The sequence below is a fragment of the Gymnoscopelus microlampas genome, assembly GCF_963454915.1.
Source record: "Gymnoscopelus microlampas genome assembly, chromosome: 18".
In the NCBI taxonomy this organism is placed as follows: domain Eukaryota; kingdom Metazoa; phylum Chordata; class Actinopteri; order Myctophiformes; family Myctophidae; genus Gymnoscopelus; species Gymnoscopelus microlampas.
Window position 1 is genome coordinate 35618361 of NC_139955.1, and position 20167 is coordinate 35638527.

The 20167-nt window shown below is 42.7% G+C and overlaps 1 protein-coding gene across 1 annotated transcript; it reads right to left on the reverse strand.

Moving 5' to 3' along the window:
- Window positions 1-1864: 1864 nt before the first annotated feature.
- On the reverse strand, window positions 1865-15688 carry tmtops3a (teleost multiple tissue opsin 3a; the record flags this gene model as incomplete). The annotated part of the gene is made up of 4 exons (XM_084041774.1): window positions 1865-2089; window positions 3168-3401; window positions 11723-12051; window positions 15304-15688. 4 exons carry the CDS (start codon window positions 15686-15688, stop codon window positions 1865-1867), a joined length of 1173 nt encoding a protein of 390 aa, XP_083897900.1.
- Window positions 15689-20167: the final 4479 nt, after the last annotated feature.

Sequence of the window (20167 nt, forward strand, 5' to 3'; positions counted from 1 at the left end):
ACATTTCGACACATACTGTAGGTGACTTTCTGACTCCCACATAAAGAATATAAGGAACATCATACAAGAATTAGATGTAACTTTTATTGTCAAAATGTATTGACAAAATATGCAGGTGGTTGCAATGAAAATACGTAATGTAAATGAATTCATCTCCTACTAGGAAGCCATTGCTGGTGCTTCCTTTTGAGAAACACCTTTTAAAGCACATTTCCAAAAGAAGAAATTGTACAAAAATGCCTACATTGAGCTACAAAATGCTTCAGTTCTTTTTATATAAAAAAACCTGGCTACAACATCTGGGAAAATGTGAAACGATAACAAAAAATAACAATATGATAGTTTATACCCATACTGTACACATACAGACAAGACAATATTCATCAATTGCTTAAATAACTGCTAAAGCGACATGCAACATGTATTGTACATATATGTTCCTATAAATTGCACTGGATGTATATCATTTTCAATGGCTCATAGCTTCCCCTAGTGGTTTATTTGTAGTAGTAGTTGTGAGGGAATTTTTGTTTTAGCTACAGTTCAGTCTGTTGCCACAAAATGTGGCTCTTCAAATAGTTGTCCTATTTCCTACCTATTTCCTATGTCCTACTATAAGAGAGCCATGATTCAGTAATAGATTACAGTGCAAACAACATTAAAACCCAGAGTATCTGCACTTGTTGTCAAACAATGAATCATTCATTTGTAGACAATACATTTACAAACATTTTGCTCTAACAATAAAGTGCAATAAAAAGGCGCTATTCCCAAAGATCAATGTAAATTTTTTCACATTCTGTACTGGGTCTTCCCTATATTGTATTGTAGGAGACACTGATATATATTTATGCTTTTGGTTGACCATAGATAATGTCTGATGATATGGCCATTGATTTGTATAGCATTGTGTTGGTACATTTACTTTGAAAACTGGACGCCTCAACGCACCTTTGTTACTGAAGAGAACCGTATACGGGTGTTGCCATAATGTCATTCCCTGTCAGGCTTCCACTCCCTGTGCTTACTTTTTACAACTAGAATCAAATGCTCGTAGGGGTGGACTGTATAGTAGAGGCCTGAAAGTGACACCGGAGTGAAATTGATGTATATTCAAGCATGCATAAAAAATAGGAGGGTAAAAACAGACCATGTGCTTATTTTCCAACTTGCTTTTACCAACAGTTGCAACTACAGACAAGGATAGGCCTGAATAAGCCTGGCAGAGGGCAGAGTGAAGACACTGCACCCTAAGGGGGCACTGCAGCTGACATCAGAAAGAAATTAATATCTTTTAGTGGTTTGATTGTATCTGGTTAAAGATATGTTTTCACTTCAATTCATTTAAATCCAATGAATCTACTAACTTGTCATCATGTGTGGCACCCGGCTTTTAACTGGTGTTGGCATTAACAGTATGAAGGTGATACGCCATTACTGTTAACTTACCTTTGATTGATCAACATTTAAAAAACAAATACATAAAATATGTTTTTTCTAGGTAATACAATATATAAAATAATCAATAATAAATAATCAATCAAATATTTTTTTCATCAATGCCCTCCCCTTGTGCTCATGTAATGCTCTGCTTTTGGAAGGCAATAGAACATCTCTGAAGACAAAGATACTGACGGAAGTAAATCCAAAATAACTCAGTATATTCATATTATTAGGTTCTACTGGGATAAACCCATAGTTCAGCCCCAGAAACAACATGGCACTCATGGAGCATTAAGGGTTTGCAAACATTTAAAGGCTTTTTTTTACTTTACATTCATTTGCAAGATAAGTCTTGAGTAATACAGATAGAAGGCAAACATAGGTGCATGTAATGGTTTTTAAAGCATGGTTTTGAGAACCATCATGGAGTGTAGTGGACAACAAGGGACATCTTGTTTGCAGGGTTACTAAGGCTCCTGTGGGTTTGTAAGGAGTTGGGGGAGACATGTTTGTGGGCAATGCTGAGGCGAAAGGACTGTGTCCCTGGTGTCGGGTGTACCTCTCTGCTGCTCTGTTGGGTGTTAAAGCCATGGGCAGACTGGGGTTCCTCTCTGCACTTCCAGAAGGCCACAAAGCACCTATTAAACTAAGGAAAATACCAATCAATCACATACTCAGTACAGATAATGGACTTATGCATTAGACATTTGTGTGAAGTCATTTTCCACATACACTCACATACACATACATCTCTTATTATTACTTAATTATACTGCTTTGTTGAATACTCGACTCTGATTAGTCAATCAAGGCATTCCGCCGACTGTTATTTCCTGAAAGCAGGCCACTGTTCTGAATAACAGACCGCTGCTCTGCATCTGATTAGGTTACTATGGAAGATGAAGCTTGCAAGCTAATAAAAAAAGCCGTAGTAAATCCATACCTTGTGTGAAATTATTGATTTTGAAATAAATCCCTTCAGGGTAAAGCAGGACCTCATCGCATCGGTCCCGCATCACCCTGTCTGGATTTATTTTCCAATAATTTTTGGCTCATTGTACATTATCCCTCACATCGACCTGGCTCAATAGAGCTCTTGTTGTTGCCACATAAGTATGCCACCTTTGTCTTAAATACTGTATGCAGCATCTGGGGGACGGTGCTGAGGAGCACACAGAGAAGGACAAGATAATTACAAGTCTAGACAGGGTCCTTAATGTCACAGAAGCCCCAGTGTTATACCGTAGTCCTCCCGATTGTCCATGGACCAGACCCTTAATTTTTCGATATCATTACCATTAGATATGTGTTAGTCGCATGTTATAGATCAATGTCACGGTCATTTTGTATCACAAAGTAAATAAAAGGCCATATCTTGGCTATTACTTTTATGTTGACCTTGCCCTCAGTAATACATATTTTGTATCCAATAAACAACAGATAAGCTAATTTTTGCTAATATGACAATCATGAGAAATCATGTGTCCCCTTAATATCCTTACGCCACCAATTCATTGAAACAAATCCACTCAGAGTTCATAACAGCCCCCCGTGTTTGCCACAATAACTTCAAGGTTGAGCTAAAATCGAAAAACATTAAGGGGATATGAAAGAAAGAAATTGCACGAATCCTCATTAATTCAGTCCCGGTCAAAACAGTATGTAAACAGCGACGTTGCCTGTGCAAATCCTCACCCACTCCTCGACTGTGCGGACCCCCTCACCTGCTTATTAAGGAACACATAGATGACAGGGTTGACGACGGTGCTGAGCTTGGCCAGGATGGAGGGCACCACGCTGGCCATCGGGGTGACCAGGCCCGACCGACCAAAGGTGGCCAGCAGGGCAATGATGCCATAGGGCATCCAGCAGAGAAGGTAGCAGGACACCATGGACAGCACCATCAGCAGAATGTGCTGCTCCCGCCTCTGGGCCGACAGTAGGTTGACCTTACCCACCTGGACACAGGGAAGAGGAGAGGAGAAAGAAGCAAACATGGCCAAAACAACCACATCAGTCAGTCATTTTCAGGAGATGCTCTGATCAATGACACTATTCATTCATTTCAGTTTCATATAGTGTCACACAAAATGTTATTCTTTGACTGTGTGCAATCAGTTCAGGTTAGATTCCAGCTGTAGACATTTGTTGCATGTCCTTCCCTCTCACTCTGCCCTCGGTTTCCAAACTTTCCGGGCTATCTACCTAATGTCTTATGTCATCTCATGAGGAGAAAAGCCTGGAAAAGATCTACAGCCGAAAGTGTCTATAGGGCTAGGGGTGAGGCATGGGATTGGCTATTTTGGTACATTAAGGGTTTTTGTACTTCTGGTCCAGCCTGGTCCAGCCTAGTATATCTAACTAAAGCAGAAAAATAACCCTGTAGGCTTAGAGACAAAACATATCCAGCATTACGTATTCGTTATTTTACACGCCAATTACTTGGTGTTTTATGTGTGGTGGAGTTGAGCAGCAGGATACTACTGTAGGTGTTGAGGTTGGAGTTAAAATTAGCATGCAGGGCCCAGTGGTAGAGCTTTATCAGAGGACTGCCCTGTCATGATCCCAACGCCTCTGTCGGTCACCTCTTCTCATTTTTTGTCATTTTATTCTCAAATTGATATTTTTTTTACATTTACACAGGTTTACACAGTGGAATAAATACATAAAAAACAAGAAAGGTTTACTCTTCGTAGCACAGGTCTCCGCCAGGCCGGGTTGCGTACCCAGGGCCTGAAAACATTGGACGCTTTTGAACTTTGGTCAAAGCCACTTGGGATGGGATCTGAAAAATCTAACTTAATACATCTTGATCATCTTGGTTTGTGTGAGATTTGGACAAAATCTGAGTAGTAGCAAAAAGTGTGTTTTGAAGTGGTTGGAGCCTATTTAGTACAAATAAACTTAGGCAAAATATTGCTGTATTGTGTCTGGCATTTCAATATGCTGCTGACAGCCAGGAATAAAAAATAAAATAAAAACATGAAATCCAAGCTTGATCCGTAATGATACTAATTTGAATTTAAGTCACCTTTTAGACACCAGAGGTACTGTAGGCTGAGGTTGATGGCCCTGTTTGTTTCTAAGAAAATCCCTGAGGCAGGGTTCTCGGTTGGAAAGTGGCGGGTGGATGGCCGAGACGCATTCACCAGTACACTAATCAAGTCTGCAGAGATGCTCTCGTCTCCAAGAGAAAAGGCTTGTCACTTACATAATAGCGTGTAGCCAATAGAGACAAGACGGACTTCTCTTACAATCTAAAAATACCTCACAGGTGATTCATTCATGTGTACAGGTGACATCAAGGCGCACAGAGTGACTCGACCGCCAGTCCAGAGCTCCTAATGACCTATTCCCTGGGTGAATGCTCGGTTTATGTAATCCCTTCTGAGGTGCGGATGAGTCACTGATATCCAATAGGAGACGTTGCTTTCCTGGCCCCTGAACCCCCACCCGATTCTGAACTCGCTGGACAAATCAACAGGAGTAGCCACATACAGTGTTGGCCTCCCACAATATGATTGTCTAACTCTGTGCCCCGTATAACCTTTAAAACACATGTTTTGTTACAGATGTTAATGGGAGCCTGTGCAGACATAACTCACCCTGCAACCTGCTCTGTTGTCCCAAGCAGAGGAACTTGTCATCTCAACTTGCCACAGTGTTGCTGACATAATTAGGGCCATTGAGGCGTTGCCACTGAGTGGAATGATATATATAGGAGAAGGCAGTGGAAATGACATCTCTGTCTCTTAGGCATGTCTATTCATTTTTCTGGTTGTCCATTGTCAGGGAATGACTGTCACACGGTTGCCAATGGCATTGGAGATGCCGTCAATGATGGTAATAGAGATACAATACGATACTATATTCTTAATTAAGATAGGCATTTACAATTATCTATAATCTATGGTGTAATGACTTGAGGCATAGAACGAAAGGAACATGTGAGCCATCATTGTATGAAAAGGTGTATATCACAGCTTATACTATAAATACCTGACATTACTGAACATTTTGTGCAGTAAAAAGAAAAGGAAAGAAAAGTGGTGAAATATGTTCACAAAGTAGGATATTCATAAGAAGTAAATAAAAGTGAAGTACTCTCCAGTGGGTCTTGTGCAGAAAGTGTGTTAGCATGCACATAGATGCAGAACATAAACTTGAGTAGCATATGAGTGTATATTGCCTCATATTCAGAGAGTGCACACTTATATTCCTCCCATTCTCCCCTTCTTCTTTTTCAATCTCACCTACACCTTGTTGCACATGGCATCCTTTGAGATGTGAAGGACAGAAGGATCAATTCAAATTTAAATTGCCTTCTGTTCTGAGCGCACACTTATATTCCTCCAATTCTCTCCTTTTTCAGTCTCTCAGTATGTGAGGACACATGAAATATGCAAGGGATAATGTATGGGGAGGTGGTTATTATTGAGAATTAAAGCCAGACAGGGTGATTATCGCGGAGGTGGATAATCACCCTGAAGGGCTTTAATTTTCAATAATGACCACCTCCCATACATTATCCTGCTTATTACACGGCTACTTAAAAAAAAAAAAAAAAAATGGACCCAAAAGTAACAACAAAACAAAGTATTTCCTTGCTTACGGCATTGAAAGTATTCCATAAGTATTGGGCTGGGCGGAGAAGTCCACCTCGGAAAACAAATGACAGTATTCCATACGGTAACCCGAAGACTCGCCCCAAAACACACTCGCCACCATTCTATATAGTATATACCACCAGGTATATACTATATATGCCTATAATACAGCCGGATTTGCCCCGGGGCGACAGTGTTTTGGGGCGAGTGTTTTGATATTCTTGCGTTGGTGCGCCACGATAAACAAGGAAGTGTAGTGGATCAAATAAAATCACTTTTTGCATCATCTATTTCTCACTTGTTTTCAAAAAACATTCTTGAGAGCAACGTTTAGTTGTAAATGACATTGTTTGTTTTTTACATGGCTGTCATGTTGGATTACAGCATAAAACCAAACAGTGCAGGTTGACATGAGCAGGTGCTCTGAGTCTTTGATTAGACAGCGGTCTGTTATTGAGCTCATCGGTCATTATCAAGAAATAATGACCGATGATTGACCAATCAGAATCAAGCATTCAACCAAGCCGTGTAATAAGATGTAATAATGTACTGGGTTAGATTGGTGGATGGAACAGGGCCTGGGATGGGACTAGAGGAGATTGTTTAGTCAACAACAGATGGCACTGCTCCATCTGTACTGAAGAAGGAAAAATCCAATGTGCATACCCCTTGATATACTGTACTTTTAGCATTGTAGGGTGGGTGATGGCTGATTTTAGCAGTCACACCTGGCCTTGCTAAAACTAATTAGACTTTGTGCTGGGTATGAAAACACAGCTGTTGTGTATCAATCTAATCCAGGGGTTCTCCACTTTTTGGTGACCCCAAACTTGAATGTTTACTTTAGTGCAATTTCAAAGTTGAAATCTTACGCTAAATGTGCAAAATCTCTGTACCAGTACAGTATCTTCATGCACTGGAAATAGAATGAAATATGAGTCAATTAGGACCCTGTCAAAACTGTAAAAAAAAGAAATCAGCCAAACGTAGCGAAGCAGTCTGGTTCCTGCAGGCTAGTGTTGCCCTGTGTATTATCTTTCTTCCCTCATTGGTGTGTTTGGGTGGCTGATTGACTGCCAGTTGGTGTGAATGGTGACTGAGTGGTGTCTGAATGTGACTGGCTAACTATAGGTGGTGATTGGATCCTGTGTTGGTGGACTGCACTATAACGCTGACAGTCTCCTGTTTATCAGATGTCATCGTTCTAGCCAGCCTCCAAACACCAGCACTCTGTCCTGCTTTTAGAATTGCCGTTGCCATGGGTTAAAGTTCTGTGTGTGTAGGGGTGGGTGACCTCTCTTTTTGTTATTAATTGTCTCCGCCAGGACAAGGTGTGGCAGAGACTATGTTTTGCACCCTGTCCGTCCGTCCATGCGTACGTGTGTCTGTCTGCGAGCAGCTAATCTCTGGCACCGCTGGGCCGATCGCAGCGAAACTGTGCACACACACTTCCTGGATGCCAAAGCAGAACCTCTGCCCCAAAATGTTCAGATCGGCCTGTTATAGCGCCAGCAGGAGGTTGATTTTTTGCAAAACATTTTTTTTCGTATAAAAAAACGGCTCTTTCATGTTCCATTCTGATTGGCTAAGATTGGCTTCCAAAGTTTGCAGGAGTGCTCTGTTTTGAACAAAATGCCTCAAATAATTGAAACTTTTCAAATCAGCGTCATGGTGGTGCTATAACAGGCCGATTCGCGTTTTTAACTATAACTGCACCGACCTGCGTAAAACTTAGATGCCAGATCCCTAGATGCCAAGGAAAAACCTTTGCCCTGCCTTTTTCACATCTGCCTTTTATAGCGCCACCAGGAGGCCGACCTATGTAAAACACATTTTTTATATTACCCCTTCAAATTGTATCTAAATGTCACGCAAATCAGTACACATGATCTCTGTAGTCATGTGATCAAGAAGAATCTGTTTGATTTTTCATATTCCACCCTGATTGGCTAAGACTGACATCTAAAGTTTGCAGGAGTGGCTCGTTTTGAACAAAATGCCTCAAATCATGAATGCAACGTCCGATTGCGGTGAAACTTTGCACGCACATTCGCACTACATTGAGGAACAAATGCCACCCTTTTGACATTGCCCTATTATAGCGCCACCAGGGGGACGATTTTTCCCCAAAAAAAATGTTAAATTACTCCTACAGATTTTGTCCAAACATCATGCATATCGGTAGGCTACACATTATCTCTATAGTCATGTGATCAAGATGGATCTGTGCAATTCTTCATATTCCAACGATATTGCTGGCCCACAATAACCTACCTGACCTGGCGGAGACCTGTGCTCCGAGGAGCACTTTTTCTAGTATATTAGGTAAGATATCTGTATTTTTGGTTTCCTTTATGCTAGGTAAGAAAAGGTTTGTTTTGTATTTATGCTTATATGATCCCAACCTGAGGTAATGTGTACATTGCTTTTATATTAAAAATAAATCCTTAATTCTTGGGATTATAAACCTGCGTGGCCTGGCTGTTTGGGGACTGGGAAAGAGAGACTCAATTTTTTTATGTTACACCTACAGTAGTGACCCCTAGCCTGCGTTGTAACAAAGTAATTCTACTGGATGTGTGTCAACATTCCTGTTTACATTCAGATTGACACTATCCCCATAGACATTAGTCACCCAATACTGTCGTTCCTCCCACTTTAACAATCTGGTCACAGTTTAGCTCAGCTTTGATTGTCCATGTCCCATATACTGTACAGTATATAACGGCCATCAATTTCCCCCATCTAGATTGGATTCTACATTCTGTCTCTGTCGCAGGAAATTACCTTTCTGAGATATCGATGGTAGCAATGTCATTTTTAATGATGCTCATATGGTACAGTATCACCACTGCATCGGATCTCATATATCCCTAAACCAGTAAGACTCCCTAATCGGGAGATAAGCGACCGTAGGTCACATGTATACAGAAGAGGGCTGTAACGGCGATTGGTTCCTAGTTGTGTGGGCAATGTATAGTTTTGTTTGGTGGTGTAAGAAATGTGGTGGCAGGCATGTTGATGACATGAGTGTACACATACTGTGTAGTGTGTAGCAATTTGCGTGTTTTTAGGGGCAAAACTGTAGGAGTAGTGGGCAAAAATGTGTTGTGAAAAGCGGCCTGAAGGTGGCGCTAGAAGAGGGCCATGTGAGAAATTAGGGGTGGGGTGTCCGCGTTGCCTTGGCGGACGAATAGGTACCGGCCGCGGCTCTCCCGGACGCTCCTAGCCCGAGTTACGGCATTTTATGTGAGCTGCAGTGGCAGGGGGTCCTCCACTGGGGGCGCCACCACTTTTGCATCCGTTCTGGAGCACCAGGAGTGGGTGGTCCCCGGGAATGCCCCGTGAGCAGCCCCGTTGGGGTGGTCATTTGGTAATTTGTCCACATGTGCTCATTTTTTACACTTGGGGGTCCCCGAGGCAGCTGGGGGTCCCTGGAGGTCCGGGGGTCCTTGGAGGGTGTAGTTTGGCAGGTAAGGAGTGTGTGTGCAAAATCTGGCATGGATCGGGGCAACGGGTGCGGAGATATGAGCAGGGCAAAAGTGTGACGGGACGTGTGTGACGGAGGCAAAAGTGTGACGGGACGTGTGTGACGGAGGGACGGACGGACACCTGGAGCAGGTTTCTATAGTAAATGCGACCTACGGTCGCAATGAACACCCAGGTTTCAATACAGTAATTGGTCCCCATCTTTTTATTCTTTCACTCTCTGTGTGACAACCCAGACAAGAAGAGGAACTTGGGGAAATGCCAAATGAATGCTGGAATTGGGCCACTGGCAACTATAATTGTAGCACATCTTGTGTGTAGGGCACAATTCTGTGTCAATGCTGTGTTAAATGTATTGGTGTCAATGGCAATGTGACTGCTGTCTGTGCATTCCTGTGGGTGGGTATTCCAGTCACAGCAATCAGCAGTCCCAAACTAGTCACACCTTGGTAAAAGTAGTAGTGTCAGCCTGCAGTAGTGAGGTAAATGCTTCAGTACAGGAGCTGCTGCAGGTCGGTACTGAGACACATTTGCTTACATTCAGAATGTACCTTTGATGCATTATTGTATGTTCAAAAACAGCTGTTTTTTAAAATTTCCATTCCTTTTGCTGATTGCTGGTGTCAATTCATAACAATGTGACTGAAATCAGATTGGTGAGTGAAACATGATGACTTTAAACTTTAAATAACATTTCAAACATAAAACATTTCAATATTCAGTGTTTTTCTTGTAAAACTGTTTTGTTAAACTTGGTTGTCATTTAGTTCAAGCATTTTACATTGGCCTTTATGTTATATACAGGCCAGGTTTTTCGGAGACCATGAGCCGACAGAGGAGTTCTGATATGTTTGAGGATGATGGCGACATACCCCACTTGGAGTGATTCGAACCTGATCTTCAACACTACACTGGAGGCCCACAGCTTTCTTGGTCCTGCCAGGGCGGGTAGGACAATCTGCAACAGCCAACACACCATTGACCCAAACCCCTATCTCATACGCACACACACACACTGCCCCACACATGCCCCTCTGACTTGACACTGACTGCCTTACCTGGGCTTGGGGATTGGGGAGTGCAGGGTTAAAGACTGAGCTGGTTGCTTTATTGAAGGAGCCTTGTTTGGATCGTGTTGAATATATATAACTGTGAATGGCCATACTGTGTTTTTGTTTGTCTTTTTCTTGATTTTGTCTAAACCTTTCAATACATGGTACCTTTTTCCACTGCAATACAAGTTTGAGTTTTAAGTGTTGTCATCAGCGTAATTTGCCTCCGTTATCATACCTACCTTCTGATGCAGTAACTAGCCCAGTGTCAGCAAACTTGCCTCCAGTAAGCATATTATGCTACATGTGCACAAGCTACCGCATGCATTACTCCAAATTTGGACTTTCGAAATGGCAATAGAAGTTGCAAATCAGCCCCAAGAACCAAATGGAAAGATTCCTTTTCTATCTCTTTTAGCAAGCATGCAGAATAATCGTATTATACTGGAAGCCACCAGGCCCCCCTACTGCGCCTCTGTTGCTTAGCAATTTGGTGATATGTTTCAAATTAGATAAGATAAAAACAAATCAATCCACCCACCTGGAGCTGTATGATCCAATATTCTTATAATGTGAAAACCTTTCCTGGAGCCTCTTCATTTACTTATTCATTCCTTAGGTTTGGATCCCCTTTTCTTTTACTCAAATGTAAGTTGATATACGCCATAGGTGTAGATTCTACAGTACTGTATGATTTATTCATTGCCACCACTTTCAATTTGGTAGTGTGAGGTTTTAGTTCATGAGGGGAAACTGGTCATGGGATAGGGAATGTGATTCTATGATTTATAATTTCAAACAAATACCTGTGTTACTATGTGTATGCAGTCTGACCTTGTGACTCTTGAGTAAACAAGTAGTTCAACTAAGACCAATAATCATATGGATTTATATTCTAGTCATCTCTGGGTCTAATTTGTAAAGATGCACATTTTCACTTTCAACTGATTATATACTATGCTGTGCCAAACAAGGAATTCTTAGTGATCCCCGAGGTCTGCATTGATCCCGCAGTTGTAAATGTTAGCAACGTGGTGTTGTTGGCATATGCATTGAGAAGAAACTAAAATGTTACTTGCCGATACAACATTGCATCGTCATAAGTGCTGCACTTGAAAGGTGCAAACTCACCCTCCTGATGGTCTTCAGGATTTGGCTGTAGCAATACACCATAAGCAGAAGGGGAAGCAACAGGCAGAAGATGAACAGACACAGCACGTAAGAGACACTGGTAGCCGAGCGCACGTGCCACTGGACCGAACACGTGGTGCCGGGCCCCTCGGGCCCGTAGCTGCTCCAACCCAGGAGGGGCGGCAGGGTCCAGAAGAGCGAGTAGAGCCAGGAGATCCCCACACACAGCCACGCCTTCCTGAAGTTGGAGATGTCCACCTTGGTGGAGCACAGCACGGCAGTATAACGCTCGTAGGAAAGTATGGATAAGGACACCAGCGACACAATCCCTGGAAGCAAGAGAGCGTTGGAAAGGGACGCATGATCAACACGGGTTACACATTATTGCTGAGGTTAAGTTAATAATCTAGCATTATATATATATATAGCCATACAGTCAGTGGTGGGCAAAGTACAGTACTCAACCCCAGTACTTGAGTCAAAGTATACTGTAGATATTCCTGGTCAAATGTGACTCGACTACAAGTGAAAGTCGCTCAGTAAATTATTTGTTGAAATACTGAAGTACAAAGCATTGAATCGTAACGCTTTCTGAGCTTGTACTGTGGATCTATTATTTTCATTATACTAGTTCACACAAGTTTCACCGCCGTTCTAAACGATATGCCCATATATGGAGATCTCTGTATCGGTCAGTCCTCAGTCCTTAAAAGAGGGCATGCCCATATATGGGCATGCCCTCTTTTGTCCCCATATATGGAGTTTACAGCTGACTGATTTGTTTGATTCCATATTTGGGCGTACCTGCATTAGGAACTCCTTATTTGGTTATGGCTGAGTCATAGTGACATGAGCCTGATGACGTGGTCCGCCGGCTTGCTGGTCCTCCCATTAGCCAATTTTAATATAGGATGAAATAGGGCTTAAGTGGTTAATTGTACTTTTTCCCTTACTAGAAATGTAGTCAAAAGTACAATTATTTGTCTTTGAAATGTAGTGGAGTGAAAGTCATAAATATAAATTAATAAATATATTGTGTACAAAATATATTTAGTACACAAGTACTAAATACAAAGGCAGTACTCAAGTAAATGTACATTGTTACTGTCGTCCACTGCATACAATATATTCTTATGGCAGGACAGTGGGCACAACCTAAAAAGGTTATGTTCCACGTTCCAAAAGGAACTGTAAAATGTGTACCTATATTACACCCAAATATAGAGGGATCACCAACATAAGTGCAAATCTGTGTTGTTAGGCAATGGTTTCTGTTGTGTGTCACAAACCAGAGCTCGATCAGCGAGGGAGAGAGAGGGAGAGAGAGGGAGAGAGAGGGACAGGAAGTAGAAAGAGAGAGGGAGTGAGAGAGGAAGAGATGGAGGGAGGGAGAGAGAGCCTAGATATTTGGCTTTAACCCTAGCCCCAAGCGGGAACTCCTTACAATAACCCGTCGTGTTGTCAGCGCAGTAACCTCAGCAACATACAGTACAGCTGGCTTGCAAGCTAAATTGTTGTTGTTGGGGGTATTTGTCACTGTACTTTTGCCAATACATGAAATCTGTCCTGCATACTAACTACTAGGAGCAGTGGGTGCTAATACAGCACCCAGGGAGCAGTAAGGGGTTAAGTGTCTTGCTCAGGGACACTTTGACGCAGACAGGGTGGGCCGACGGATGAACCGACGATTCCCAGACTAACTCAGTCTCTACACACTCATCTATATGGCCACCTATTTTCGTCTTGTATTTCTATACATATGAGTTCTTCACATTATCCCATTAGCCAGCCAGATGACTCAGCTCCAGTGATATAAAGCCAGACATATAATCTGGGGCTACTTTGGGCCTGGCATAGCCGATGAATGCATTTAATTACCTGATGGAATAGAGGACTTGGGTCCCATTTTCTTGGTTTAATTGTGCATGCTTCCTTCCTACTTACACTCATGAATTATCCCCCAGTGTAGTAATTACCGCAATGAGCTTTTTAAAGTCTAGAACACATTGCTGTCAACGATCTCACTGATAACCAAGTGTCTCATTGCTTTTCATATTTGAGGAAGAGTGGGCGGTTCACTCCTCCAACTGTTTCTATTTCTGGTTCTTGAGATCCAATGAGTCAACACCGAGCTGGGAAGCAGTGCTTTTAGCTAGTGTGCTCCTATAGCATGGAATGAGTTTCAAGAGACTTTCAAAATGAAATAAAATCATTTTAAGTTGAGGAGGCAGAGAAGCAATCCAGGAGCTGGAATGTTCCCCGGCTCCTCCTGGCTGTGTGTTGTGTCCTAGTGCAGTGGTTCTCAGCCTGTGGGTCGGGACCTCCCGGGGGGGTCTCCACATTATTTTTGGGAGGTCTCCAGATGACGGTGAAGTGACAATTAGATTTTTTTTTAAAGAAAAATAAAGTAAAGAAAAAAGACCATTACTGCATCAAAAGTAACTAACAAACTATACTATAAAAAAAATGCCAAATTGTCAAATAATATAAGAAAGAGGCAAAAAATAAATAAATAGCCAATCTACAAGCTAACAACTAAATGTAATGCCTCAACTCCTACAATTCCAAGTGCTTGTCAGGGTGGGGGGTCTCCACTTCAAATATGATTATTTTGGGGTGTCGCTGCCTAAAAAGGTTGAGGACCACTGTCCTAGAGCAAGTGTTTCTGTCCTAGAGCAACTTTTCAGGCCGTGACCCGCCAAAATAATCATATTTAAACTGGTGACCCCCCACCCTGACAAGCACTTCCAATTGTAGGAGATGAGGCATTACATTTTGTTTGACTGGGTTCCACAGATAAATATTGTGAAAATAACGAACTATAAGCTCACAACGCCTCGCAATTGTGAGCTTGGAGATCGTCTATTTTCAAAATGTTTACCTCTTTCTTAGGTCATATTTGACAATTTGGCCAATGTTTGACAATTCTTTATAGTATAGTTTTTTGGTTACTTTTGGCATAGTAATGGTCATACTAGTTTATTTTTATTTTTTCATTTCGGAGGTATTTAAAGAGGTATTTCGTGTGTGTGTGTGTGTGTGTGTGTGTGTGTGTGTGTGTGTGTGTGTGTGTGTGTGTGTGTGTGTGTGTGTGTGTGTGTGTGTGTGTGTGTGTGTGTGTGTGTGTGTGTGTGTGTGTGTGTGTGTGTGTGTGTGTGTGTGTGTGTGTGTGTGTGTGTGTGTGTGCGCGTGTGTGTGTGTCGTTGTCTATTATTCCTATAATTGGTGCTTGGTGGTGATTTGTCACGTGCCCCAGGCTTCAACCGAAAATACACTTGGCTGTCATGGTCAAAACACTGCCTATTAGTTTTATTTTCAGCAACACAGCCTGATCCTACAGTACGAATTCCATCATCTTAATGCCCAAGAAAAGAAATCTAGCTTTAATAGAAGAAGACAATCTCCCAAATAATGTTATTTGGGCATTTTCATTTGACTCCAGAATGTTGTTCTTTCAACGCTTTTTCAGCAAATTACATTCAAATAAACAGTGCACGCATGTTGCTACACATTAGAAAAGGTAGAGGGCAAGTGAACAGACCTCCCGTGATCTTAGAATAATATGCGCCTGTTTCACTTACCAAAGAGTGAATTTGCGAAACCATACCACTTGCAGCCGTGCTCTCCAATGAGCCATCTTCCTTGCAGACTCGCAGCGAAACTGAAGGGGGTCCCGAAAACACACACGAGAACGTCGCTCACGCTGATGTTCAACAGGATCAGATTGATGGGCGTCCGCAGGGAGCGAAACTTTGCGAAGATCAGGAGAACGAGGCAATTGTTGAAGATGCCCAGCACCAGGATGAGCCCGAGGAATACTGCCACCACCGTGTGGCCAGTCCGGCTCAGCCCGGAGGAGCCTTGGAGCACCGAGGACGAGTCCAGAACACTGGCGGTGGCATCGGTGCTGAAGTTGGAGGCGCTGTCCGTGGTGCTGAAATTCCACCCTCGTGCGTGGACAACCATAACGTGGCACCCTCAGTACACAGGCAGTGATGAGGACTCTGGGCACAAGGGGAGCAAACGCTCTCTCCCATTCAAACTCCTCTCACAACCACGACGCAGCGCGCGCTCAGAGTGACAACCCATTTATGGACTTGCGTGCGGAGTTGCCCCAAACTACTTGGTATACACTTTATTCAACCATAAAATCTATCTACCCGCCCCCCGACACACACACACACACACACACACACACACACACACACACACACACACACACACACACACACACACACACACACACACACACACTTTTCTCTGTGTATTTCCTTAGCCATAGTCAAAAATGTAAAAGAAGAAGCCTTTAGAGGAATGGGCTGAACGTTAATTTATTGGGAAACAGATTCATTTTATTAGGTTTGCAAGAGTGATCAATAATATCCATCAAGCCTTGAGCTGATGTTCACTTGAGAAATGCAATTCATTCATTCATTCATTCATTCATTCATTCTCCCTCTATCTCTATCTCTCTCTCTCCTCTCTTCCTTTTCATCTCTGTCTCCCTACCTCAATCAGTCCCATTTGATGCTCCATGATGAGCTTTCAAAATTGTAAATTTAAAATGCAATATGCAGTTCTGTTTGTTTTGTTGAGTTATTGAGCCAAGCATAAAGTTCATCAACTTCTGTTGATTGTCATCGACTACCTCTCTGAATATATGGGGCAGATTTTGATTGGTCCAGATTAAGCACTTTCCGATAATCGAGAGGCTTTCCACTCAGTGAATGCATAATGTGTTTGGGTAGGATTTTGCTGATCTGCACTAAGTCACTTGTCTTATATGCTTTTTAGTGCAGATGCATTAGATGCAAAGTACTCACTTTCGTCCAAGCCAAAACTGTGTTACCAACAGAAAAAGCTTTCAACCTATTCAGCATTTTCTTCTACTACATATTTAAGCCAAACTGAATGGATTCTTACAAAACATTACATGTTACAATTCATTGAAGTTATTTAATTTATTGTGGCATATCTTCGTGTTTTCTCTAAAGACAATTGGTAGTTCACCAAACCAGCTCGCTAAACTAAATAAATATATATAAACACGCACGCGCGCGCACACACACACACACACACACACACACACACACACACACACACACACACACACACACACACACACACACACACACACACACACACACACACACACACATTATATATACATACATATATCAAGTTAAACCGTTATAATAAATGTTAACGTTTGTTATTTCCCTGTGGTGTGGTAAATGTTAACAGTGGGCTTGTAAATGTTCCCAACGTTTCTAGTGCAGTGGAAAATGTTAACATGTACCAACATTTACCACCCCACTAGGAAATGGAAATAAAATATATAATGGTAAATGTGAAAAAATAAAAGAATCACACAAAGTATGAAGTAAGCAGTACGTGTCTTTGATGAGTTTATTTCATTGAGCTATAGCCTACATGCCTATTGATATGAATAGAACCTGTCTATTCATATCAATAGGCTACTCTCCAGCGCAACTTGAAGCCAATCACCCCCAGGTGCTGCTAATTAAAGGTCAAAATGGCAAGCTGCTGCCCTTGAGTGGGTGTGCATGTGCGCTTGTCACTCTGTGTGTGTGTGTGTGTGTGTGTGTGTGTGTGTGTGTGTGTGTGTGTGTGTGTGTGTGTGTGTGTGTGTGTGTGTGTGTGTGTGTGTGTGTGTGTGTGTGTGTCTGCGTCATGCGTGCGTGCGTGGGCGTTCATGCTTTTCCTTCCCGCTTTGCCTTCGTGTGTGTGTGTGTGTGTGTGTGTGTGTGTGTGTGTGTGTGTGTGTGTGTGTGTGTGTGTGTGCGCGCGCGTTTATAAGTGGTACGAGTGTGCACTGTTGGCAGTGCTGGTCAGTGTGTGCTCTTTTTAAGTGGCATGTGTCTGAGTGCTGTGCTGTCCTGTTTGTGTTTTAATCAGTTGCCGGTTTGTCTTGTAATCAGTTGCAGCTGTGCATGCCACATGGAGACAGGCATGCATGCATGCATGCATGCACACACACACACACACACACACACACACACACACACACACACACACACACACACACACACATTGGCCGGGTTTCCCAAAGAGCTCGTGCGTAGAGCATCGTCGCAGGTCCGACGACGGGTCTAACGTGTGACGTCACATGCTTCGCAGTACCAGAGCAGGCACGTAGATTTCAGGTCATGCGTGGCCGTACGCAGCTTGCGCAAGCGTCTCCTACACAGCTGGGACTCGGCCAAACCTACGCTCTACCCTCATTAGTAGCAGGTGGTTGTGCCCCTGCGTGCCATCTAAACTGGCTGCGATTGTGGTAAAAGTACATTCGTGAGACAGAATGCGCGCAGCATACTCCCCGCCCACAGTAGGAGGGGAGTACTGTCCTACGAAGCATTTTGTAACGAGCGCCCTGGGCCGCGTGTAACACCTGTTGCGCTCGGCGAGCGCAACAGCGCATCTACAAGCTTGTGACACGTTGTGAGCTTGTAGATCTGCTATTTTCAAAAGATGTTTTAACCATTCATAAACATGGCAAGCTGTTGCGCTCGCCGAGCGCAACAGCTGTCACTTTGTGAGAGGAACTGCACTTTCATCATAACGTTTAACTATAAAACTTCGAAATTAAGGAAACATATTTAGCTCAGCATCATTTATATACCTTTAGTTAACTTGGCATGTGCTTAATATTTTTATTAGATGATCGGATTATCCGTGAGAGTACGATTTGTAAACTTCGGGTTCATGCATAGAGGACGAAGCACTGCAGCCGCTCGCCCTACCCAAAATAACAGATCTGCAAGCTATCAACACGGCATGTCGCAGTGTGTTTGTTGTATATATGTCTGTTTTTTGGGGGAGGCGTCGCCCGTTACGCGTTAAGCTGTCAATCATGCAGGGGGACGCCCCCTCTATCCTCTGAATTTTTTGGAACGGCGAACAATGGCCGCAGTGTTTATTTAAGATCATTGAAATGTCACCTTAAAAAAATGCATTTTAATACATTACAGAATGTACCTATAAAAATGTAAGTGTCCAATTCATATAAAGGTAAGTTAGATAAAGGTGCGACTTTATCTTAGTATTCTTGCAAAATCCTGTATATATAGATATATGTATGCAAAGGGTGTTTAAACTATAGTAGGATAGCACTACGTAGTTGACGTAGGCTTTACGTAGGCTACGTCCAGGATCTCTTCACGCACATGCTGTCTCACGAATGTAGTTTTAGCACAGACGAAACGGAACCTACGAAGATGGTGTCTACTGAAGCCAATTTAGATGAGACGTTGGGCACACACAGCTGCTACTAACGAAGATAGTGCGCAGCGGGGTTGCTACTGCGCAGATGCGTGGAGGCACCTACGCAGCTTCTAGGCTACGCAGGAGCTCAAATTCGTTTGGGAAACGCGGCCATTGTCACTTGTAAGCGGCTGGCACCACAAAGAAAATAAACACACTCACCAGATTGTAGTCCATCAGAACACTCTGTGTTGGTATTGGTGCTAGATTGGTTGGACTAGATTGGATTGGATTGTTTTTGTTCACTCTCAAATGCATAAAGAATGGTGTTGTGAACGGCCAAGTCGACAAGTCAATAAGCGGAAGTCGACAAGTGAGCCATCTGACTTGGCAAGTCATGGTTTCACAGCTGCACATAAGGACATTGAGAGAAACAAAACAAGCTTTTCTCAAATCTCCTAGTCTCATGTGGTACAGTATATCATCAGTTCCAGTGCCAGATGTTATTAGTGTCTAACTATCTCCCTCTGAAATCATTAGAAATATTTATTTAAACTTGAGAGACCTGTTTAACTAGATGTTAGATACTTCTCTTGTTGATACAAGTGAAAACGTATTGACCATAGATTGTGAGAGACATACAGTAATATACCAGCATCACTTCTCAGTGTGGCAGCATGTGTGGCCATCCTTATTTGCTCTTTTTTGACGCATTTACTGGTCTGCTGGAAAATGTCAATACCATCGCACTGGGAAATATGCTCATGAAAATACATGACTAGCCCAATAGCCCATGTCTCCGCTGCCATTGTGCTCATTGAGGCTATCATTATCACAGGAGATCCCTGTAAATCTCTTATTGGCTGGTCAGTGGTGTTTGGGCAGATGGTCATAGACACTGACTCACTGTGACCATGGACACTTAATCCCTCCTCCTAATCCTCTTTTACAGTTGAAGTCACTGCCTTGTTGAAACGTCCCTTGATAGCCAATCATCACTACTGACCATCCTCAGATGAGGCTGGCTAGTACTGACACAAGGAGAAAGGGGGCTTAAGGCTCAGGGCATATGTGGATGCATAATCCATGCCTAGTGTCCATGAAAATGTATGTGGCCTTCCTTCTCCATGATATCTTGAGCAGTGCAGAGTCAGACCTTAACTTGTTGCTCAGAAGGCCCCTCCGTCCGCAGAATATCTTACTGCAGATTCTCGGCAGCCT